This window comes from Corvus cornix, chromosome 3 (assembly GCF_000738735.6).
Source record: "Corvus cornix cornix isolate S_Up_H32 chromosome 3, ASM73873v5, whole genome shotgun sequence".
In the NCBI taxonomy this organism is placed as follows: Eukaryota; Metazoa; Chordata; class Aves; order Passeriformes; family Corvidae; genus Corvus; species Corvus cornix.
In genome coordinates, this window is record NC_047056.1 from 1,378,437 (window position 1) to 1,401,786 (window position 23,350).

The 23,350-nt window shown below is 51.2% G+C and overlaps 3 protein-coding genes across 3 annotated transcripts; 2 read left to right on the forward strand and 1 right to left on the reverse strand.

Moving 5' to 3' along the window:
* Nucleotides 1-14: 14 nt before the first annotated feature.
* On the forward strand, nucleotides 15-3,440 carry LOC120411613. Its single transcript, XM_039568286.1, has 4 exons — nucleotides 15-789; nucleotides 940-1,155; nucleotides 1,292-1,472; nucleotides 1,616-3,440. Exons 1-4 carry the CDS (start codon nucleotides 575-577, stop codon nucleotides 3,413-3,415), a joined length of 2,412 nt encoding a protein of 803 aa, XP_039424220.1. The 5' UTR covers nucleotides 15-574; the 3' UTR covers nucleotides 3,416-3,440.
* LOC104691476 lies at nucleotides 3,424-9,511 on the forward strand. Its single transcript, XM_010402960.4, has 5 exons — nucleotides 3,424-4,791; nucleotides 5,327-5,569; nucleotides 5,831-6,003; nucleotides 6,264-6,381; nucleotides 7,392-9,511. Exons 1-5 carry the CDS (start codon nucleotides 3,439-3,441, stop codon nucleotides 7,650-7,652), a joined length of 2,148 nt encoding a protein of 715 aa, XP_010401262.2. The 5' UTR covers nucleotides 3,424-3,438; the 3' UTR covers nucleotides 7,653-9,511.
* Nucleotides 9,388-22,568, reverse strand: ZC3H6 (zinc finger CCCH-type containing 6). The gene is made up of 12 exons (XM_010402959.3): nucleotides 22,384-22,568; nucleotides 18,432-18,612; nucleotides 18,021-18,146; nucleotides 17,218-17,473; nucleotides 16,880-17,001; nucleotides 16,671-16,787; nucleotides 15,603-15,714; nucleotides 14,968-15,077; nucleotides 14,229-14,482; nucleotides 13,267-13,769; nucleotides 12,634-12,873; nucleotides 9,388-11,805 (listed from the first exon to the last, which is right to left on the reverse strand). The coding sequence occupies exons 1-12, from the start codon at nucleotides 22,473-22,475 to the stop codon at nucleotides 10,304-10,306; spliced, it is 3,615 nt and encodes a 1,204-aa protein (XP_010401261.1). The 5' UTR covers nucleotides 22,476-22,568; the 3' UTR covers nucleotides 9,388-10,303.
* Between the last annotated feature and the right edge of the window lie 782 nt (nucleotides 22,569-23,350).

A 23,350-nucleotide genomic window follows, 5' to 3' on the forward strand; every position in this document is an offset into this window, starting at 1 on the left:
GGATGCGGGATCCGGCGGGGATCGGGGATGAGCGGCTCCTCCCGGCGGGTGCGACCCGCGCAGCCGCGGCCCTTGGGTTATTCCCAAAGGGGGATTCCTTCAGGAGCTTCCCCAAGAGACGGCTGTGCTTGATTGCGAGGGAACGGGAGCGCGATCCCAGCTTAGTGCTGCCGCTGGGATCTGGGTCAGGTCAATCCTTATCCCGAAGGTTATTTATGTTACTCCCCGAGTTTCCTGGGAATGACCTCACCTGTAAGGCAGGAGAGCTGAAGCTCAGACTCCCGGGAGGTGGGCTACACTTTCCTGGGAATATTCCACACTAAGGACAGTCAGAAGAAGGGACACCTGTGTCCTGCCCCCGTTACCTGAGCGCACATTTGAGTTGTTCCGAAACGCCCCTGGAAGGAGGGAGCCCCTGTGCGGGTAAAACTGGGATACTCCTGCCTGATCCCTCCCCTGCGCACCCGGGCCGAGGGAACTCCGTAATCCTGAACAACCCGCCGGACTACAACTCCCGGCGTGCTCCGCGGCGGACGCGCGGCGCTGACGTCACTTCCCCGCGACCGCTGTCTCCATGGCGACGCTGGCGCATCCCGGCGTCGTTCCCGCGGGAAGGTCCCGCACGGCGTCCCGGCAACGGCGGGAACCGGGGAAGGGACACCCCGCGATCCCCCCGGCTCCGCCGTCCCGGATCCTTCCCTGGGAGGGAATGCCGGCTCCGCAGTGCCGGGAAGACCCTGCGATCCCCCGGGAAAGGAAATCCCGGCTGCGGTGTCGCAGGAATTCCAGGTGAGTGACCCGGTTTCAGGGCTGGGAGAAACTAAAGCCGGGAGCATTTCCCAAGCCGGGAGCTGCCATCCCCATCGAAGCTCGCTGGGAAAACCGGGAACTGTTCCACACTGGATCCCAATTAACCCCAGGGGTTTCCCCCTTTTCCAGGCAGGACAACATGGAGCCTTTTCCTCTCTCTGAGCTGGGGCTTCCGACAGAAAACAAGGCTATCCAGGGAATTCTCTGCCCCATGGCTGTGGAGCTCTGCCACCTCCTCCTCGCCCTGGAACGGGAAGATGGGATTTGTCCGGCCTTTCCCAATCTGGGGGAAAAGGCGGAAGAATTAGCCAAAGCCATGGAAGAACTCGCTGCTCTGGCAAGGAGGTGAGGTGGCTGGGAGTCTCCCGGGTGGATCTGGGGGCTGGGAAGAGATGGAGAATGTGGCAGGGAGCCTGCATCCTCCTGGAGAGGTGGCAGTGGGGAATAGAGAGGAGCGCTGAGCCCAGTCCTTCCATTCCAGGCTGTCCGAGGATTCCGGCCAGGAAGGGAGCACGGAGGTGTGTCCCGTGGGTGAATCCCTGGTCCAGGCTGGGAGGGACGTGGTGCTGGCAGCATTCCAGCTCCAGGAGCATCCCGACAGCCCTCGGCACCGGGAGCACCTGGCAGCGGCCACCAGGAGGGTCCTGGTGGAGACAGCAAAGGTGAGGGGGACACTGGGAAGGGACACGAGCCCGGGGGGGAAGCTCCAGCAGATCCATGGAGCAAACCACACCCCCTCCTCCCCCCTCCAGGGATGAAACGGGAATGGGAATTCCTGACCTTTTCTGCCTTGTTTCCCGGTTAGATCCTTCAGCTGGAAGAGGCTGCAGGGATGAGGAGGATAACTGGGGCTGCCAGCTGGCTCCTGGAATGCCTGAGAGTGCTGCGGGATGCCCGGGACGCTCCAGGGCTGCTGGCGGCATTCCAGGCCTTTTCCGAGGCCGTGCTCCTGCTCAGCCGCCTGGCAGCCGAGCGCCTCCAGGAACTCGGAGACTGTCCTGGCTGGAAGAGCCTGGCACAGACCCTGCAGCTGCTCCACAAATGTGTCCCCCTCATCCGCACAGCCAAGCACAGCGCCCTGACACATTCCAGGGATTGCCAAGCTGACCTCTCCCAAGATTCTGTTTTCCAGCTGACGGAGAGGACCATCGGGGAGCTCCTCTCCCTGCTCATGCAGCCACGGGACAGGAGCGGGATCTTCTCCCGGCACGTGAGCAGGCTCCAGGCTCTCCTCTCCCACCCCGACCCCCTGCGCCTCTCCGAGGGCGGGTTCAGCTCCCACCTGGAAGCGGTCATCCTCCATGGAATGCTGCTGGCAGAGTCAGCCAGGCTGGATCTGCAGCTGGAGCTGGTGGAATGCTGCTGGGTCCTGCTGCAGCTGAGGAGGAGCATCTGCAGCCACATGAGCCAGAGAGAGGAACAGCCAGGACCGATCCAGGGAGAACACGGACTGGAGCGGGAATGTCACAGCCTGAGGGCCGAGCTGGAAAACCTGGAGCGGGCAGTGCTCAGGGCCACGCTGTGCCAAATCCTGGATGGATTCTTCCAGGAGAAGGAGCCGCTGAGGCAGCTGGTTGAAGGTGCCCTTAGCCTTGCTGGTTCTGGATGTTTTCCAGCAGGACCAGGAGGGATTTTAAGGAAGCTCCAGCCCCTCATTGCTGCCTTCTTTGCCCAGGCCCAGCGGATGCTCCGAGCGGCCGATCTGGTCCTGGCCAGGTGCGCCAAGGCCCAAACTGCCAGGGAAATCTGGGAGGGCGTGGAGCACCTGCGGAGCCTCCTGGCCAGCCTCCCTTCCCTGCTCATGGAAACAAGCAGGAATGCCATGGAGCAGCTCCAGGCCCTGCGCTGTGCCTGGGCCAGAGCCACCGACCGCCTCCTGTGCTGCTTTGAGGAGACTGTCAGCATGGGGGAATTCCTTGAGTTATCCATCCTGGAGCTGGCCAAGCACAGGGAATGGTGCGCAGCGGCGCTGGAATGCCGGGATCCCGAGGGATTCTCCTGGCACGCTGCTCGCCTCACAGGCTGGGCCCGCTGGGTGCTTGGAGCCACCACCCGGCACGTGGACAGGGCCACGGATCCCATCTTCAGGAACGGTTTGCTGGTGTGGGTGGAGCGATTGGCCAAGTCCATCCTGGAGCTGGGAGCAGTCACGGCCCTCCTTCCAGGAAGGTTTTCCTGCCTGCAAAGCCGGGATGCCTTTTCCCAGGCAGCGAGCTCCCTGATGGACTCCGCTCTCCGTGTCCAAGCCGGGCTGGATGGGTCCAACCACCCAGAGATCCTCAGCCCGCTCCGGGAGCAAGTGAGGAGCTCCAAGGTGGAAAAGGGGCTGGAGCTCAGCCCATCCTACACTGGGATACGAACCAGTACGGATGAGGCAGCGTTCCAAGGAGGCATCCAAAGTCACCCATCACACCTGGATCCACACCCTGTCATCGCAGCTCTCCTGGGAGCATCCCGAGCCGGTGACATGGACACTGTCCGTGCTGCTTGCTCCGTCCTGCTGGAGCTCGCCGATGGCTGTGTGGAAGCAGCACGGGAGGCGCTGCCCGTGGCCGAGCCCCCCCAGCTCCGGGTGCTGGAGCAGCACCGGATATCACAGCACTGACCTCACAGATCGTCAGCCTGGCCATGGAAACGGCCCCCAGGCAGCCCCCGGCTCCAGGCAGCCTTCTCCAACTGGCACTCAGGCTCTCGGGAAGGATCCGCCAGACTCGGGAGTGCCTGGCAGCCGTGGCGGGCTCTTGGAATGGTCTGGCCCAGCAAGTGCTTGGGTTTATCCTGTCGGGTGACTTTCCAAGAGGGAAGCAGGCTTTGGATGAGACCATGCTGGGTTTAGCAGGTGCAGTGCAGCTGGCAGGAGACATTGCAAGCATGGCCTGCAGTAAGGAAAATCCCAGTCCCTCCGATGTCCGGGAGAGCTTTCTGCAGCTCCAAGACAAGTTCTCCTGTGCTCAGCTGAACACCAAAGTGTTCCTGGAGCAGGCAGCGTCCTTCAGGGAATCCTGTGGGATGGAAAAGGCCACCCTGGAGCTGCAGGGAGTCCGGTGGGCCGTTGGCATGTGTGTCCTGCTGGATGCCGTGGATCAGTTTGTGGGCAGGGATGTCCTGTTCCTGAGGGAGCTGAGCAGAGCCGTGAGGAACAAGGTTGGCCCACGGAGCCTTCTGGCTGCCATGGCTGAGAATTCCCTGAGGCTGCAGGAGGCCGCCCGGCTTTCCTACTTATCCTGCCCTGGAGACCGCGGTGCCAGAGAAATCCTGGCGCTCCGGGAGGAGATCCAGGTGCTCATGGAAGCACTGCTGGATGTGTCCAACACCCTCCTGCTCTCCGCGCTGCCTGCTGCCAGCTTGGCCATCCGCTTTGAGCTCCTGCGCAGGGATGTGGCCCTCAGGGCCAAGGCATTGTTGCTCCACATGGAAAGGGTCAACATGGAACAGCTGCAGCTCATCCAAGATGTGGTTGGAGCATCCCTGTCCACCCTCTCCCAAGAGGAAAGGGAGAGGAGCAAAGAGGCCTTTGAGGAAAAGGCCACTCGGCTCATGGCTGATGTCCAGTGGGTCAGGAACACCCTCCAGGATGCTCCAGAGGCCGGGGCTCAACTTCCACCGCAGCCCGACCTGCTGTCCGTGGCTGACCACCTCCTGCTCCTCACGGCTGACGTGGTGGGAAGCGCCCGGCGGCACTTCTGGAGCCACCAGGACACTGGGAATCCCTGCCAGGACACGGGGGATCCCCGGCTGGACACGGTGGTGTGGTACTGGTCAGCCAAGGCACACTACCTTGTCACGCAGCTCCGGCTTATCCAGGGAATGGACAGGGACATCCTGCGGCGCCTCACAGAATGCCTGCAGCGGGAGCGCTTCCCGGGATCACCCAACGGCACAGCCGGGCTCTCCCCAGCCCCAGAGCCCAGTGAGGCAGCGGGAATTCATCCACGCAGGAGCGGAGAAGCGAGCGGAGCCGTGCGGGAAGTGGGTGAGCTGGTACGGGAGCTCTTTTCCCTGGCAGGGTGCTGGTCAGGGCTGTCCGACATTCCTGCTGCTCCCAGCACGGAGCAGGAATGTGAGGGATGCTGGCAGGGCCTCTGGAGGTCAGCAGGCTGACCCTGGGCCACTCGGGCAGCTCAGGTTGCTGGCAGCCCTGGATTCCTGGATATCCGATCGACCAGGCTCTCCTGCATGCATCCCAATCTGCCATTTTGGAGGCGGGGGGGCTGTAGCACCCTCCCTCACCTCCATACATTCATTCCCTCTGGGAATACCAGCAACTCCATTCCCATGGGTGTCAGGAGCTGGGAAAGGCTTTGGCACAGACCCAGGTCCCTCAGCAAAGTGCTTTAGAGCTCTAATTGCGCTGGGAATTAATTGCAAACCGTCAGCTTGCAGGACACCCTATTCCCATTTGAAGGTGGCTCCAAGGGCTTTGGATTTAGGGAGAAGGGCTGGTGGGAAGGTGGAGTGGACCCAGCAGGGAGTGGGCAGCTCTCCCACCAACTTTACTCACCAGCATCTCCTTCAGAAACACCCAGGTGGAGGAGACCACTCGGCATCGCTGCGTCCACACGTTCCAGGCTTGGAATGTGCTCCGTTATTGTCCCGACAGCACCGGGATGGCCCTTCCAGCATCTCCCCTGCAAAGCAGGAGAGAGGGAACTGTGACACGCGGCAGGGTGGCCCCAGCAAGGTGTCCCAGGTCACCCAGGACATGGCCACGAGGATGCTCCACATGGCTCAGTTCCTGCGGAGGAAGGGCCCCATTGCGGTAGGCAGCGTTCCACCCCTTCTGTTTTCCCTTAGGATCATGGCAGCTCCATCCCAAATCCCTGTGTCACCCAGCTCCTGGGAGAGTGGCACCAATTCTGTTTATGCACAATACTCCAAACTCCTTCCTCCTGGTTGGATGTGAGCTTGGCATCCTGTCCTCTCCTCAGGATGTATCTGAGCCTCCTGGACCCTCCCTGTCCTGGAGGAAAAGCTTTTTTTCCTTCTCTCCCCAATCCCACTGACTTTTACCCTGTTCCAGAGCAAGGAGCAGTTTGTTGCCTGTGCCAGGCAGATGGCTGCCGACGGGCAGGTGGTTGTTAAGTTTGGGAACATCCTCGCCAAGCACTGCCTAGATCGGAGATGCTCCATGGAGCTGCTCCGCGCTGCCGAGCACACCCAATCTGTCAGCAGCCAGCTCGGCATCGTGGCCAGGTGAGCTGCCAGCAGCTGGGATCGCCTCTCCCAAGGTCATCCAAGAGGGATCCCTTCTCCAAGGAATGGGGGTGGTGGTCACCAGAGGTCCTAGGGGAGGGGGGGGTGCTGTCCAAGAGTTGAGGAACAATTTGGGGGCCTCCCTCCCCTCCCTGGATTTTGCTGTTCCAATGACACAGGGGACAAGCTGGGTTTGGAATAACAACGCTGTTGGGATGTCCAATGTCCTTCCAATAAAATCCTTTGGACTGTCTTTGAAGGGTGAAAGCAGTGACTGGGGAGAGCAAGGCCTCCTCTGAGCTGCTGCTGAGCAACGTGCAGAACCTCATCCGAGCGGTCCAGCACGTCCTGAGGGCGGCCGAGGCGGCGTGTGTCAAAGTGAGTCCATTGTGGAATCAGTCCCAGAATTATTTGGGTGGGAAGGGTTGCTCCAAGGCCCATCCAACCTGGCTTTGAACGCTTCCAGGGATCGGGCAGCCACAGCTTCTCTGTGCCAGAGCCTCCCCACCCTCACAGGGAAGGGTGAAGGCTGATGGCAGCAATTCCACGCTGTGGGAGCTCCTCACCCAGGTCCTTCCATGGGAACTGGGATCTGGCTGCTGTGGGACTCTAGCTGGAGCAAACATTCCTCCTGGAATGTTTTTATTTTGTGCCTTTCTGTCTCGTCTCCAAAGCCCACCCAGGCATTGACTCTATCCCTGAAGTCACCTTTACCTGGTCCATTTCCCACTTAATTTTTGGATCATAGAGCACCTGTATTTGGAATTAGTCCATGCCTATCCCCTTTATTCCCAAAAGCCAAATTCCCCAGTTTCCCATGCAGCTGCCATCAACAGCCACCTGATCCGACTGTAAAGTCTGTGGGAGCAGATTTTTCCTGAAAACAACTGGAAAACGAGTGCAACCACCACCAGCCTCTCCCTGAGGCAGCATTCCCACCTGAATCCCATCCTCCTCTATAATCCTACTGCTTTTCCTGGGATCAGCATCTCTTTTTGAAGGCTTTTTAGAATCCCACAATCAGCCCCAAGGGTGACAATGCTCTTCCTGTACTTAATTAAACTCAAAACTCCCTCTATTTGTCCATTTTTCACTTTGCTGATGCCAGCCTGGATTCATTAATTAATTAATTTTGACTCTCTAAATTCCCAAGTCCTTTATGACCTGGAAATTTCCCTTTGGAAAATTCCTTGCTTATCAACCAACTGCCCCCTCCTTTCCTTCCCTCTTCCTGCAAGAAGCTTTTGAAGCATTCTGAATCATTTGAAGCATTTTGAAGCGTTAAGAGGTAGCGATGCCGCGTGGATCACGCACACATCGGCACATCCAGACTTTTCCATAATTTAGGACGCACAGGGAGGTATTAAAGCAATTCCTTTGTCCAACAGGGTTTGGGACAAGCCTCAGTTGACCCTGAAGAAGAAGAAGTTGCTGCTTTCTGCCAGCAGTGGAGGAAAAACCTGACACAGCACAGAGCCAAGGAGGCTTTAAATTCCGACCGGGATGAATTAGGGCTCCGGAAAACTCGGGGGGCAAAGGCTGAGCCCACCCTGATGTCTCTGGTGCAAGAACAACCCTCTCAGAGCAGGAATATCCCAAAGCATCCCAGTCCTAGGAAAGGACACACAGTTATGGACAGACACCTGTAAATCCAGAGAGGGGTGCCTTGTCCCGATGGCGTTGGCAGCAGAGGAGGAGTATTTTGCAGTGTGAAGGATTCATGCTGGGAGTTCTTCATCGTGGCAGGAAAATCCTGGAACAGGCTCCATGGGGAGGCCAGGAATCTTCTGGTGAGTGTTTTACCCCCAGGTGGTGAGATGGGATGGATGGGGCTCAGAGCATCCTGATCCAGTGGGAGGTATCCCTGCCCACGGAATGGGATGAGTTTAACGTCCCTTCCCACCCAAACTATTCCAGGATTCTGTGATCCAGAGGTGCTCAGGCTTTCTGCAGCCTTCCAACCTTTCCTCCTTCACATATCCAGGGATACAGCAGTGCGGAGCATTTTGTCTCACCTGCTGCCCCCGATCCTTCCCAAAAGGATGATTTCTTCCCAAAATCCCACTCAGCCCTAGGATTCTCTCCTATCTAGAGTGAACATTCAATCCCCACGATCACCCACCTCACAGCTTCCAGAGTATCCCAGACTGGTGGCACTGCTGCTCCTGTATCCTGGCTCTCCACATCCATCCTTCCCAGCCTCAGGGTCACGAGTTGTCTGATGCTGCTCCATGCTGGAACTCTGCAGGAGAGGTGGAAAGGAGCCTCCCCTGTGGAATACACAATCCAACACCACATGGTGGATGGTGCAGCCATGGTGGCTGCAGCCCATTCCAGCCCACCTTGGTGTTCCCACCTGCATCCCCCTACCACCTTCCCCATCCAGGAATTCCATTACTTGCGTGCTAGCAAGGAATCTCCTCTGTGTTCCGAGGAAAAGCAGCAGCAGGCACAGCGGAGACTCTGGGAAGCAATCTGCAATGGATAAAGCAGGCAGCAGGGGTGGATGGAGGAGCCAAGCAGCTGGAAGGAAGGAAGGAAGGCAGGAAGGCAGGAAGGAATTACACATGGAGACAACAGGCTGTGAGGACTCGCAGGCCTTTGTATCCATGTCCTATATTTCCACACAGTTTTTCCCTGCTGGCTTGGTTTTTTGAGGAAAACCTTGACCAGCCACACCAGTGAGAAGACAATGAACTAATAATAAAGGACTAATGGATTAGCTCAAAATAACAACCCAGTTCCACGTCTACTCTCTACTTTTCCTGCTCAAAAAAAAAATCATAAAATTAAAAGAATTCATGCTCTGGGAAATCAGGAAGGCAAATTGAAACCGTGATTGCCTTCGGAGATGCCTCCTCTGCCGTGCAGGAATCACCAGCTTCCCTCACTCGGCTCATCCATGCAAGGCAAAACCCCAGAATGTGGGATAAACACTGCTGCCCCAGTGGAAGCACCACCTGGCCAACAAACAAGAGGAAAAGGTCCATGACCATACTTGGCCAAGAGACAGAAACCAAGAAGAAAAGGCCCACCAAGGAAAAGACTTAAAGCAGAGAAACATTCCAAAGGGGTGGGAAGCAGACGGTTGATTGAGCAGCCGGCACGTTTTCATGGAAAGCCAGCTCTCCACGTTTCCTCTGGAGAAAAAGCAGCCCCAAAGGCAGGACAAGAGGTTTGGAGGACACCTGTGCTTTCCCACACAAAACCTGGGGAATTCAAGACATGCAGGATGTTCTGTGATGGAAAATGGCGACTGTCTCCAAGAAACCTCAGGACTAGGTAGGGGATTACATTCAAATCCCACACGCCATCCCAAAGAAGCCCGGCTTTAGTCCCCCTCATCCCAGCTGCCACCGTACGCACACGGAGTCATCACCAGGATTAACTGTACCCTTTTTAATTGTTTTGTTAAAAATGTCGTCGAGACACCATGAATACAAGTACTGCAGTTACAGCCATACAAAAAAAGCAATACAAATTAAGCAGCTGAATACAAAAATACGTTGAAATACATGAACACCACAATGGAACTCGGAGCACTAAATCCCAATCGTGTAGGTGTGGAAAAAAATTAAATAAAAACCTTTTATTTTTCTCGTATTAGACAACGTAGTTTTCTCCACTTTGAACAGTTGCTTTTGCTAGTTATGTACTTCACAATTTCTTCTATGTACAGCATAGAATAAAATACTTTTAAAAGATATGACATTTTCCATCCTCAATATGTGATATAGTCTCTTTTACACTAATATTGACTGCAGGAATAAAAACTGTCCGTGTCTTACATCAACTCATTGGAAAAGGAGGAGCGACGCTTTCCTTTGAATTCATTTCCGTGGGGTTTTCCATCAGTTCAGGGGTTTGGCAGTCCTGGAATGGCATCTCTCCCGGGAATTCATGTACATAATATTGCTTGGATCTATACAAATGTGGCAATCGGATCTAAGTGGTGGTTGGGAAAGAGGCAGCTCACACATATACAGCTCTGGGAATTTTCCATGACTTATTTACAATGAAAGTGCTTTTCTCAGCTCTAACACGATCCGGGGGGATTGGTTTCCTTTCTACAGGTCAATTATTAGTCTCCCTGAAATTGGAAAGAAGGATTTTCTAGAAAATACCACAGCTTTGCAAACACTCGAGCGTACTGGAGAACTGCGTGTGGTTCGGAGATTAGCAGCTGAAAAGTGGTGGGAATTATAATTTAAAAATAAATAAAGCCAAAAGAGGTAACCCAGGTACAAAACAGCAGAGAACTGCAATATCCACAACGGTAAAAAGACTCCAAAGCCATCTGCTAACAAAACGGGGAAGCGGTTGGATCGAAAGTCTTGAAAACATCTTTTAAGGATTTATCATCTGACTCCCCGTTGGGATCGCTCTCCGGGGCCTGCGTTACCTGTCCGGGCTGCCTCACCTGCCTGGGGTCGCTGTACTGCGGCCGGATTAACCCCGACAGAGCCTGGATCGGGAGATTATGGACGGCAGGAGCAGCGCTGGAGTGCTTAGCCTGAGATTTACTGGTGCTGTTTGCTTTGTCTGAAGCAGCTTCTGCTGATCCTTCCGTGGGTTTTTCCGTGTTGGAGGCAGCCTTCTGCTGGGATGCATCTTCCGTGAGACTCGGCTCGTTTTTACTGGAATTTTTCAAAATACTTTTTTTCTGGTTCTCTCCATTCTCTCCCGAACTGGCCGGAGCCGTGTCCGAGGACGAGCTGTGATCCCTGGGATCGTACAAACTGATCCCGCTCAGGATGGAGCCGGGAGTTCCCAACCTAACGCCGCTGGACGATAATTTGGGCGCGTACGGAGGCAGAGCATCGGGGTCGGATTTCGGAGTCGCGGCTTCCGAGGGCTGGGATGAGCTGGCAGCAGCTCTGGCGAGGCGGGGGTCAAACTTGGCAGGGTGGGAATCCTTCCCGACTCCGTGGTGAGTGTCTGCACTCGACAGTCTGTGGAGTCTGGGATCGACGTTCTTTTGCAAGCGAGGATCCCCCAGTTTGCTGGAGCTACTGGCATGGGAATCTGTGGATGGATCCAAGTAGCCACCCCGGCCTGCAAGGCTGTTTTTGGCCTTGGCAGCGAGCCGGGGATCGGCTGGCATCGCGTTGGGATGCGGATCGTTCTTCAAATTCCGCAGTTTATTCAGTCTCTGGTCAGCAATGAGCGGAGGGAGAGGTAAATTGATGGAAGAGACGGGGTCAGGTTTGGGCAGAGGGATTGGGAGCAAGTCCTCAGGGGCCCACACGATGTGCTTGGCAAAGTTGGGTTTCATCAGGGTCACATCCATCTTAATGTGGCTGAACTGCCGCAGCTGGGAGCGCGGATCCCGTAACGTGACGCCCGGCAGAGGTTCCAAGGGAATGAGGAACGCTCGTTCCCTCAGCTCCCTCTCCGAGTCCTCCTCGTCGTCATCCAGCCCTTTCTGCTTGACCTTCACTCCGGCGTGGGCGTGGTGCAAATCCAGCTTGGCCCCGGCCAGGGAGGAGCCGGGATGGCCGCCCTCGCTGACCTTGTGCATCCGGGGATCGCGGGCCAGCCGGGGATCCAGGGACGCCGACTCCGAAGGCTTCCTGGGATTGGGCCTGGGAGAGGCCCGGAGTCTCGGGTCAGCAGCCTGAGGCCCCACGCCTTTGTCTTTGGCCAGCCTCGGATCCGTGGGCATGCCAAGCATGTGCTGCTCCGTGGAATGTTGTTGCCGATTCCTAAAGTTTTCGCTTTGTTTCTTTAAGGTTTTGAGGATTGATTTAACACTGCTCCCCTCTTCCTCCTCACTACTGGAATACCAGTTGACATTGTCATCTAAAAATCAAAGAAATGCCACAAAATTTAGATTATTCCAGCAAATAATCCTTAGAGAATCCAACACTCCGTAACAGGGAACTTCCCAGTAAAGTCAAACTGAAAAGATCTGCTATTAAATCATAAAAATCATAACCTCAAATGACAAAAATCCATTTAATCAAAGAACTGCCAGAACAAAAAAAAAACCTGGAGGTAGTGGAAATGGAATGCAGCAGAGCTTGGGAGTCTCTCCGTACTCATCAATATTAATTTGGGAAAATAACCTGCTTTCAAACAATCCTTATCAGTATTAGTAAAAAAACCGTATCTAAAATATGAGTCTTGATGGGAGAAGGAAAAGTAAAATGGCCCCTTGCAGTGGTCTTTAATCCAGGTAAACTATGAATTTGCTGCCTTATTTAATCCAAATCCCCAGCTTTGCAGGAAAGGTCAAGATTCAGGAAGGGAAGAAATCAAGAGTTTTATTTTAAAGGATATGAGAGAGGGAAAAATACTGCTCTAGAGGTGCAATCAAACAACAGGATCTAGGATGCACTTCCAGTCCTGGCTGTGAGAAACAACCCCTCTGGTCCAACAAGGGATTTTCCGAAGTCATTATCAACCAGAGAACCTTTTAAAAGTGCAACTCGATCCAAAAATTACTCACTGGAGCTAGGATGGACTGAGCCTACACTGAGAACAAGCTGGCAAGAAGAGGTGGCAGTACTGAGCTGCTGCTTGGACACTCCCAATACCGGTGAATGTGACACGACGCGCGTCAACGTCAGCGGATTTGCTGACCATGGCCATAAAGCACGATGAAAATTCCAACCAAATCCTGCTCACCTTCATCTTTGCTCATGGCCCTCTGGCCCTGGCTGCTGGCAGAGTCTCCATCGCGTTGGTGCTTCTGGCTGAGCCTCACGTACAGGGCCTTCTGCATGGCCGGCAGGAAATCGGGCACGTTGATGCCCTGGTTGTGGCCCATGTGGCCACCCATGCAGTCCGACTCGCTCCCGCCCGGATGCGACTCCGGAGCCATGAGGTGAGCCTGGTGATCCGTAAACTCTCCGTGCCATGCTCCATCTACGGGACAAAACTCCAGTGAGCAGTTATCCTAGAGAAACGCTGACAGCTATAAACATGGAATCATGGAATGGGTTGGGTTGGAAAGGAGCTTGAAGCCCATCCAAGTTCCTGCCATGGGCAGGGACACCTTCCACTATCCCAGGTTGTTCCAAGCCACATTCAACCTGGTCTTGGACACTTCCAGGGATGGGGCAGCCACAGCTTCTCTGGGAAAACTCTGCCAGGGCCTCCTCACCCTCACAGGGAAGGATTTCTTCCCAATATCCCACCTCAACCTCGAGCAAAACGTGACTTATACAACAAAACTGAGCAGCATCAGCTGAAAAAGCCGGAACGCTGAAGATATTCCAGGAAGTTTCTATCCAAAATTCATCCAGCAGACATCCTTACCTCCGGAATTATTGGCTGGCTGGAAGTTGTGGACAGCTTGGTGGGAATAATAGTTGTCGTAGAAGTCGGCCGGGTTCTGCATGGGCTCGTACTCCCCGGGCATCTGCTGGTACTGCGGCCCCGGGGGACAGTGATTGTCCCGTGGCATGTTCACCATGTGTCCCTGCACTCCGGGGGAATTGTAGGATCCTCCCATCCCAGGTGGGGTGAGGGGTGGCCCGCCCTGCTGCCCCTGCATGGGCATTCCAGTCTGGTTCTGCGGGCCCATGTATCCCGGGGGAACGCCCTGCATGGGGGGGCTCTGCGGCATTCCCGGCCCCGGAGGGCCTCCACAGGGATGGTGCCCAGGAGACCCGGGGTGCATCGGGGGCCCGTTGTGTCCTTGGGACATGCCGGGGCCTGGCCCTGGACTTGAGCCTGGATTGTACATGTGCTGGGAATGGGGGTCGTTGCCCTGGAACGGCGGCCGCGGGGGCGACGCGCTGTTATAGAAGGTCGGTGGCCTGGAGGCAGAAGAAAATCAAGGAATCAAATTTGGGACCTACGTACAAACACCAACAGTTGGGCCTCTCCTCCCCCTCCCACTCTTCTTTGACCTGACATTGGATAAAATTCCCAAAGGAGCATTATTTTCCAGCTACATCCATTCCACATTCCTTAACTTGGCCAGAAACACATTTTTTCCAGTATTTGCTCATCTCCATCAGTTTTGCCCAAGAAAAAGCCAACTACAAAAAGACTGGAGCAGGGAATGAACTGTTCCATCTGCAGATGGAGATGCCAAACCAAGAGCCAACTTCTGGAAGGTCAGGCCTAAGTTGCTTTCTATGGAAAACATGGAATAATTCTGGTATCAAGTATCTGGCAGATCCTTAACTTATCCCAGAATCCTGACAGGGACAATGATTAAAGATTAAATGATAAATATCCAGGAGAGTTCTCCCCAGCATTCCAACACTTACTTCTTCCCAATTTTGTGTGCCAAATCCACAGTGGGCTTCACGACGATTTCAAAAAGAGATGGGATTTTCTTATAATCTCCTGAAGGATCTTGGTAATTTTCCATGTCGGACTCGGAAAAGGGATATTGTTCCGGTGGGGTTGGCAGGAGTCCGACCCCCGGGGGGGGTTTGGGAAGAGGAACAATGCCCCGCTTCCGGAGTTCCTCCAGCTCCTTCTCATCTTCATTTTGGGGTTCCTCCTCGTTATTCAAAACCTGGAACAAAGCCATGTGGCAGACATTCCATCAATTTTCCAGTCTTCCAGATGGATTTCGTCTTGTGCCTTTTATTGAAATATCATTTCCCTATTTAAATAAACAACTTTCCCGATACCTGCTACAATACTGCTGGACATTGACATCCAGCTCAGAGGATTCTAAACCCATTTTTGGGGGTTGTTTTCCAGGACACCAAATCCCAGCCAGAAAAATCCTTCTCTGTTTCAGGAAGGAACAATTTCCCACCAGTCCGCTTCCTTCAGACAGGAGTGGAAGGAGTTATTCCAAGATTCCTCATGTTTTTAGTGTGGGATTCACACCCCTTTTCTGTTAAGGCATGGTGGGCAGTGGCTGGAGAGCAACACAAATACCTCACATAAACCAAAGCTCAGGATTTCCCAGAGCACATGGGAAATGCTCCTGCATCCCTTCCCCACTCCGAGTGCAGCAATCCCGATATTCCCGGTATCCGGATCACTCACCTTATCCAGCAGCTCCTTGGTTTCCGCAGTCAGGGGAGCGTGAGAGAATTTGCATTTATCTCCTTGATAACACTTTGCTCCTGTGTGGTAGAACTTGCAGGGGAATTCATGTGAGGAAGGCATTAAGGATTCCTAACAGTTTGGGAAGGTTATAAAATCCAGCTGGGATCTATCCCTCAATGCTTCACCAGGAATTCATCTTTATGGTAGGAATTTTGGGAACTAATAAGCAACTTACCTCTTACCTCCATTTAAAATTCTCCTAAAAATTGTATTTCTGAGCACTTTGGATTTAATTTTTCCAATTGTGATTAAAAAGGGGAAGGTCTCAGTTCCAGAGGAAAACACCAAAATAATGACAAAGAGGAACAGATCAGAGGTTTTAAAGTGTGCGCAAATGCATCTAAAATTCCTGGGATTTTATTTTTGAAAATGTTACAAATCAGTAATTTTATATTTATTTTTTCCTCTGAAGTGTTTGAGAAAAAGAATAATCTTGTAATTAATCTACACAGTCAGTGGTAGAGACTCATAGAAAACAATCACCTTTAAAAATAATTTCTATCAAAAGAAATAGAAATAAAACAATAGAAATTAAAATTTCAGTGGAATTTAGAAGTATTTTTCAAGGATATTGTGCAAATAAATGCAGTTCTCTCCTTTGGTGCAGTAACCCTGGATGTAAAACTTGCAGATTTCCTTTTTCTTTTCAATCTCTGCATCATGATCAAATTTACACTGTTCTCCCTATAAATAAATTGAAAAAAAAAACAAGGAAAAACCATTATCCATCTGAAATGCTAAGTAATTTCATTCTGTAGTAGAAGAACATCCTCCTCAGCTGAATTTAAATTTTTCATCTTTACCAACATTACATTCCATTATAAGCAATAAAAACTGTGAATAGAAGAGGTCTGGACATAGAGAAAATTCCTGCGTTGGAATTCAAAGGAATATGTGGAGTGGTGACAGAAAACAATCCCTGTTCTCTGCCTCCACCTGGGGATTTGCATGAAAAAGGCACTGAAATAATATTTCACTGAATTATTTTCATATATTCTGTTATTCTTTAGGATTATTTTACTGGATAGGGGTTTGGGGTATTTATTTAGGATTGATTTTCCTGGAAAAGACAGCAAGTGCTCTTTCAGTCCCTTCTACAACTGAAGGTGGCAGCAAATACTCGTCTGAGCCAAAGAGATTTAAAGGCAGCAAGAAACACAACATTTCCAATCATTTTCATTTTTATTTCCACCATTTGGGAAAGAAACAGAAAATTCCACCTCTAAATCCCAAGGAACCAAATGAAAGTGAGAAGCATTCAGTGGTTAAATTGTTTTCTAACAAGCCCACTGTTTAGAGTTTAGCACCGCAAAGCAATTCCTTCCAAGCTCCCAAACTCGCAGGAAATAATTTAATATATTCAGGAATTGTTGCCTATTTAGAGATTCCAGACTCATGGGATTTGATGTCTTTGATACATTATCATTCTCAGGGTAAGTTTAGGATGTTTTTATTGAATATATTAATAAAAATATAGATTTTTAATATAATTTAATGCAGATGTGTAACAGAAGGGAATGTTTTTCATAAATAATTCTATCTAGAAATCCTCAGCACATCAGAAATCAAAATATTGAGTTTCAACACCCAAGTTTGCTTTAAATCAGCTAAAAAGTAATTTTAAAAAGAATTAAATTTACCTTAATGCACCTCCCTTCGAGGAAATATTTACAGATCTGTTTGCCCTTGTGCTCCACTGTGTGCTGGTTGATGAACTCCTGGCTCATATTAACCCATTTCTTCACTGGTTTGCCATCCTGGGGAAAAAAAAAAAATCCACATTTTATCAGCTCCTGCTTGGAGCACCGCTGATCCAGATATTGGGAATAAGGACTGGAATTGCAGGTACCTCATGGAAGCCATCGGATCCTTTATTGCCACCTCTGCCCCTCCCGCGATCTTTGCGCTTCAGTTTCTTTTGCATTCCACGCCCTCTTCCAATGTTGTAGTTGTTCCCTCGTTGGGAAATGCCTGGAAAACAGGGATGACCTCTTTAAAGGATCACAGAAATTAAGGGAATATGATTCTCTCATGGCATCAAAGAGAGACAAATGGAATGAATTAAATCCCTCTCTTTTGCTGTTGGGAGTGTTATTTCTAACCAGCCCAAGTATTCCAGGAAAACCATCCCTGGCTGCTTCCCTCATCCAGGTCTTCATCCCAAAATGCCACCAAAACTTCCCTTACCTTTCTGGATCCCTTTCATCCCCTGCTTCTTCACTGGCTCCTTTGGGAATGGAGGTCCCAAATCCCCACTGGAAGTCTCTTTAGCTTGTCTGTACTGTTTGAGCTGGTCAGCAAAATCCTCATCCTTTTCCTCCTCGTTGTAATTCCCGAAGTTTTCATCACTGTAATGACTGTAGTCGTCATATTCCTTACTTTTCACATTTTTTTTATGCTGCATTTTCTGGGAACTCATGTAATTCCCTGACACATGTCCATGCTGTAAGGAAAGGCACTGCATTAGGAAGCAATTCCGGATTTCCAAACCCCACCCCTCCAAACTGATCCATTTTTGGGGCTGTTTTACTATTACCAGATTTGCCAAAAAAACCATCAATAATACAGGGAAAAAACAGTTATTCAGGAAAAATTAATAGTTTTAGTTCACAGGCTGGGAAAATCCAGGAAAACTGAGCTCCCAAAAAGCAGAATCAACTTTAGATATTGAAAAGTGGCTTTTCAAGAGTTCTTTCCTCCAAGTCCAGCCTAAATCCAGTGCAGGCAATAAGAAGATTCCTTAATAATAAAGATTCCTTAATTCCTGTTGCCTGATGGAAGAAAAATTGGTATCAGGGTTATCTTCTACCACAGATCCTGCTTTACATCTGGGAATCTCCTCAGGGAAATGAGAACTGGATGTGCTTCCAGAAATCCGGGAGAATGGGCACTGGGATCAAGCCAAACTTCCAAAACCACACTGCTTATATTTGTATTTTTGGAATGTCACCTCAATAAAGACCTCAGGAATGAGCTTCAAAAATTCCCACCTGACTGAAGGAGGAATCATAATCCCTGTAGGAAGAGCTGCTGCTTTTCTTGTGGGGCCTTTCCGTGCGCTCCATGTCGGAGTCGTGGCTGTAGTCGGAACTGTCATCGCTGGAAGGGGAGTTATGCTGGAAAACAGAACAAAAAAGCTGGGAATTTTGAGGGAATCATCTTCTTTCCATAAATACAGTGAACACAAAAGTGATACATTTACATTGTGCCTCCTATCCTAAAAACTCTCAAATCCCCCAGGTTCAGCTTCCATGACCTGGCCTTAACTTTGAACATTTAAGACGGGTTTAAGTCTTAATGGTAATAAAACCATTTTAGTTCCTTCTCCAGTCCCCTGGATTCTTGTCCTGGACACCCATGAATCAAATCAGCACTTCCAAAATGTTGGGGGTTTTCCTAACCTTATGCTTGTCCCGTCTTCTCCTTTTGGATTTTTTCTTTTCCTTCTCTTTTTTGCGTTTTTTCCGGGATTTCCGGTGGCCTTTCTCATTTTTCTGTTTATCCTCCCCTTTTGAGCCATGTTCCTTCACATCCTCATAGGCTGCATCATCTATTTCCCCATCTTCCAGCTCTCCATCTTCCCTGGAAGAGGAAAACCAGGAAACCAATAAAATTCCGTGTTATTATCCAGCTCACCTGTCACTGGGAAAAAAGCAGTTAAGAAGTCCGAAGCAACCCCAAGCTGTGATTTTTGGGATAGTTGGATATGCCAGGGAGAAGACACGACTGCTCTGGGACCTGGAATTTCTTGGAATTACATTCATGCAAAAAATCTGGACCATTAATATTCCTGAAACACCTGCAGCTATCCCAAAAAGCCAATTATGTTTTGACAACATCAGTTAAACTCATTCCCTCAAGGACCAATTAAAATATCCTCTTCCATAAAACACCTACTGAAAATGTTCCTTGGGAACAAAGCTGTTCCCATGTCCCAGTTCCTCTGGGAATTACACTCATGGATTCCCACTTCTGGGATGCATCCAGGACTGGAATAACTTTCCAGGTAAACCAATCTCAGTAATACAACCCCTTGGATTGCATGGCAGAGGGAAGATTACAGAAGTCCTCTAATCCCTAAATTCTTTCCACAGCATCCCGGCATTTTCCAAGCACTGAGCTTCAAGAATGTAAAAAAAGGGGGGAAAAGGAAAAAGAAGAAAAAACCCAACACCTGGACAAATATGGATCAAAAATATAATGGTCAAAAATGCACCATTTCTTGGAAAATAAGTTATTTTTCAAGGAGTTCCAAGGCAGGAATTCTCTTCTGGTTTAGCTGCTTTTAGTCCTATTTAAATCCCAAACTGGAGCTGTGCACCAGGAAGGGAGAGCAGAAGCTCCCCCTTTCCCGAGCTCCCTCCCTCTTCCACAACCTCCAGATACTTGGAGCCCGATAAGATATGTGAAAACAATCCCAGAAAACATTCCCACTGTCTGAGTGCATTCCTAGAGCGTCTCCCAAATGGATCGGAAAGGCACAGAAGCCAAATGGTCTTCCAGGGAAAAGCAACCTGATGAAATCACTGGGCAGTTCCACAGATATTTGGGAAGGGAAAATCAAAAACCCCAAATCCTGGTATTGTAATTTCATTTCTACCCTTCAAACCTGGATTTTAGCTCCCCTTCCTTGACCTTGTTTCAGGTCATCCTTAAAAACAGAATTCCTTATGCCCAAAGAAGATTTACTACGGAAGCTCCTTAAGTCCGAGATCCAAACCCAGGATGCATTTTTGGAAATATTCTGGGAATCTTTACCTTCAAACATTATTGAAGCCTTTAAATTTTCACTCCCCATCATTTCACTTAAAAATAATTTTACTTTAGTTTAAAATTCCCTGAGGGCTAAAATTCCCCCAAATTTTAACACTAAGGTGCTGCTATAGAAATTAGGAATTAATAAGGAAAATAACTCCAAATAATAGAGGAATTTCACTGGGAAAATCAAATAAAAGCAGAGGGGTGGCTGAGAGCAGTAAAAAGTGAAAGTAAATTAATTCCAAGCTATTTTCTGGGAAATCTGGCACTGATTTGTGTGTAAATAAATTTGCCTCCAACTTTTTCCTTACCCTGCCATGGATTTACCCACACAGAAGCAAGAAATCCTCACTAAATCCTTGCAGGAAAAATCTTTCCAGGACCCCTGTGTTGGAAGGCTCAGACCCTTCACCACCAAAATAATGTCAACAACAGGAATTAACTAAAACTAATTAAAGAATTAAAAACATTCCAGGCTTGAGAAAACTGGATTAAAACAACCTTCCAACTTGGAATATTCAAAGTGTGAACAGAGAGGGCTTTTTGCTGTTTTCTACTGCTCACAAACACCAATAAAATCAAAGACTTTGGATAAACCAGGAGTAAAACAACCTTCCAACTTAGAATATTCTAAGTGTGGCCAGACAGGGATTTTTTAATTATTTTCTAGTAAGGAGTTTATTTATAATTCAACAGATCAGCTCAAACCAAACTATTAGCAGAATTCCTGCTGCACAAATTGATTGGGAATCGAGAGGTTCCCAGTATGGGCATTCCCTGCAGTGAACTGGTTTTACTGGTCCTACATTTGCACAACCTGATGTAACACAAAAACTTGGGAGTTGGGCCTTTTTTGAAGGGAAATAATTTATTTTACGAAGCTGAAGTTTTATAAAAATTACAAATTATGATCTCCCAGGTTATGTTTATTGTTGCTCTTCACCTCATAAATTAAAACATTATAAAGCAACACCAAATTAAAACTAATTAGGTTGTTAGGTGGCACTTATTGGCTCTATGTCACAATTACCAGTGTCACAACTGGTTGTACTGGTGGGAACAGCTGGTGAGAGGATGAGAACTCCAAGCTGGAAAAACTCTGCTCCCAGCACAGCCCGGAGTCACTCAGGCTTGTCCTCAAGGATTTGAAAACTCCAGATATTTTCAATCCCTGGAACAGTGAAAAGCTACAGCCTGATTCCAGGAACTCCACAGCACAGCTCTGCCCCAGCTCCAGAGATCCCAGCGGATTCCTGGTGTGCACTCGGCTTGGAAAACAGAGCATGACACAACTTCCACCCTTTCCCAAGGACATGCAGGAAGGGGAAAACAAGAACCAGCAGCTCTGGGCTCTGCCTTGAACTTGCACTAAACCCCAGGCCCATTTTAGGGATCACTTCTCAAGGACAACCAGGAAGTGGAAAACAAGCCCCAGCAGCTCTGGGCTCTGCCCTGGCCCTTGCGCTAAATCCCAGGAGCATTTCCCAAGGATAAGCAGAAAGGGGAAAACAAGAACCAGCAGCTCTGGGCTCTGCCCTGACCCTTGCACTAAATCCCAGGAACATTTTGGGACCACTTCCCAATTTGTACCACAGACCTTGGGACTCTTTCTCCATCGAGGCAACAGTTTTGCATTCAAGCCTTTTTTTTTTTTTTTTTTTTTTTTTTTTTTTTTTTTTTTTTTTTTTTTGTCTGTTCATTTGGTTTTTTTCCCAGTGTTTTCCGGTCCTCTGAAGTACCACAAAGGGTTGTGGAGCTATGTGGGGGGAGGCCAAGCTCTGGGGATCCCAATACCCCGGCGTTTTTAACTCCTGCAGCTGTGTCAGGAATGCTCAGGATAGATGTGGGCTCAAGCACTGGTAACTGCCACCCTGGCACAGTATTTTTGGAACTAGTTAGGAAGGCCAGGGCTGCCTGGAGAAAGGATTTGAATTTCCAGCAGCTGCAGGAGAGAAAAGGAGGGAGGGAAGGAGGGAGGGAGGAACAGAGGTCCTTTCACCAGGAACAGGACTCTGGGTTTCTGCGCATGGGGATTGAGAGGTGGCAAAGATAACGTCAGTCAGCCCTTAATCTGCATAAAAAAGATCCAGTTAAATGTGTAAGGTGGAATCTGGCAAGAAAATGACGTTAAATATGGCTCTAGTGAGAGATTGTGGTATCAACAAAAACAGCCAAAAATAAAAAACCCGCCCAACTCGGAGCACCCTTTCCTGCCTGAGACAGAGAACAATGGTGACATTCAACAGACACCCCCTGGAAAGTACAATTTATGGAAAGAATGGCAAACAGCCCCCCTTCCCAGCCAGAATAAATCAATGAAGATGTAAAAACGCATGCATTCCAAAAGGAAAAATTAAAACCTTGCTAAAAAAATGCACTTTTAATGCAGTGACACCCCCCCTCCCCTCCTTGCATTCCCCACCACCACCACCCCTCTCCAGCCTGAAGGTGACCTGCCCCCCAAAAACATCGTTAACCCCCTCAGGCACATTAACAGAGCATCATCATCATCAGCATCATCATCATCATTACCAGCATCACCCCACTAAGTACCACCATTATGAGAAGCGGAGAGAGAGAAGAATGTTACTCGACCTTTCGTCCCCTGCATGTTGCCTGTCAGAGTCGGGCATGTTTGGGTCAAGAACTGGGTTTGGGGGTTTGGAGAACAGGCTTTCAAAGGCCATTGTGCCTGGCTGTGGTGTGGTGAGGAGGAGGAGGAGGAGGGAGGTGGAGGAAGGCAGGGCCCCGCCGCTGCCCGCGGTGCGGAGCGGCGGGAGGAGGCGGCGGCGGCGGCGGCGCGCACGGCCGCGCTGGGGGCGGCTCGGTGAGGAGGAGGAGGAGGGCCGGGCCCCTCAGTGAGGAGAGATGATGAAGGTTTGCACTCACGGTTACTTAGTGAGACACTAACGGGCACTCAGCGCCCGGGCCCGGCCGCCCCGCGCGGGCGCTGCGGGGAGGCGGTGGCGGCGGCGGCGGCTCGAGCGGCAGCCCCGGGGCACAGGAGAGCGGGAGGACACACACACGGGGGGAGGGAGGTGCTGCTGGCCGGAGATGGCGGCCCTAATTCTTCCTTACAAACATGGCGCCCGCGCGAGGCACTCGCACAAAATGGCGGCGGCGGCTGAGGGAGGAGGAGGAGAACGGCGGCAGCGGCGGCAGCAGCGGCGGCAGCGGCCCCCGGCGCTTTGCCCGCACACGCTCGCTCAGCGCCCGCGGCCCGCACACGCCGCCGCCGCCGCCACAGTGTCTTCCGCGCCCGCCGGGGCCGCGATGGCGCCGCGTCCCCTCACGCCGCCGCCGCCCGCCGCGCTCCTCCTCCTCCTCCTCCTCCTCCGCCGCGGCCCTGGGCCCGCCCGCCGCCCGCCGCGCGCCGCCATTGGCCGCGGCCGCGGCGTCTCGCCCGCTCATTGGCTCCTCGCCACGCCCGCCAAGCTCGCCGTGACGTCACGCGACGGCCCCGCCCTCCTCCGCTCCTCTCGGCCGCCGCCGCCGCCGTGCGCGCGCGAAGGGGGCGGGGCCTCGCGGCGCGCGGCGTCACGTGCCCCGCGCCCGTCACGTG

Excerpts from the sequence above, each read along its gene's own strand:
- LOC120411613 (XM_039568286.1), top strand. The coding sequence starts at position 575 with ATGGCGACGCTGGCGCATCCCGGCGTCGTTCCCGCGGGAAGGTCCCGC. Across the intron at positions 790-939 it reads CGGTGTCGCAGGAATTCCAG|GCAGGACAACATGGAGCCTT; the intron begins GTGAGTGACCCG and ends CCCCTTTTCCAG. Across the intron at positions 1,473-1,615 it reads TCCTGGTGGAGACAGCAAAG|ATCCTTCAGCTGGAAGAGGC; the intron begins GTGAGGGGGACA and ends TTTCCCGGTTAG.
- LOC104691476 (XM_010402960.4), top strand. The coding sequence starts at position 3,439 with ATGGAAACGGCCCCCAGGCAGCCCCCGGCTCCAGGCAGCCTTCTCCAA. Across the intron at positions 4,792-5,326 it reads TGCGGGAAGTGGGTGAGCTG|AAACACCCAGGTGGAGGAGA; the intron begins GTACGGGAGCTC and ends CATCTCCTTCAG. Across the intron at positions 6,004-6,263 it reads CAGCTCGGCATCGTGGCCAG|GGTGAAAGCAGTGACTGGGG; the intron begins GTGAGCTGCCAG and ends CTGTCTTTGAAG.
- ZC3H6 (XM_010402959.3), bottom strand. The coding sequence starts at position 22,475 with ATGGCCTTTGAAAGCCTGTTCTCCAAACCCCCAAACCCAGTTCTTGAC. Across the intron at positions 16,788-16,879 it reads GATCCGATGGCTTCCATGAG|GATGGCAAACCAGTGAAGAA; the intron begins GTACCTGCAATT and ends TTTTTTCCCCAG. Across the intron at positions 12,874-13,266 it reads GCCAGCCAATAATTCCGGAG|ATGGAGCATGGCACGGAGAG; the intron begins GTAAGGATGTCT and ends TTTGTCCCGTAG.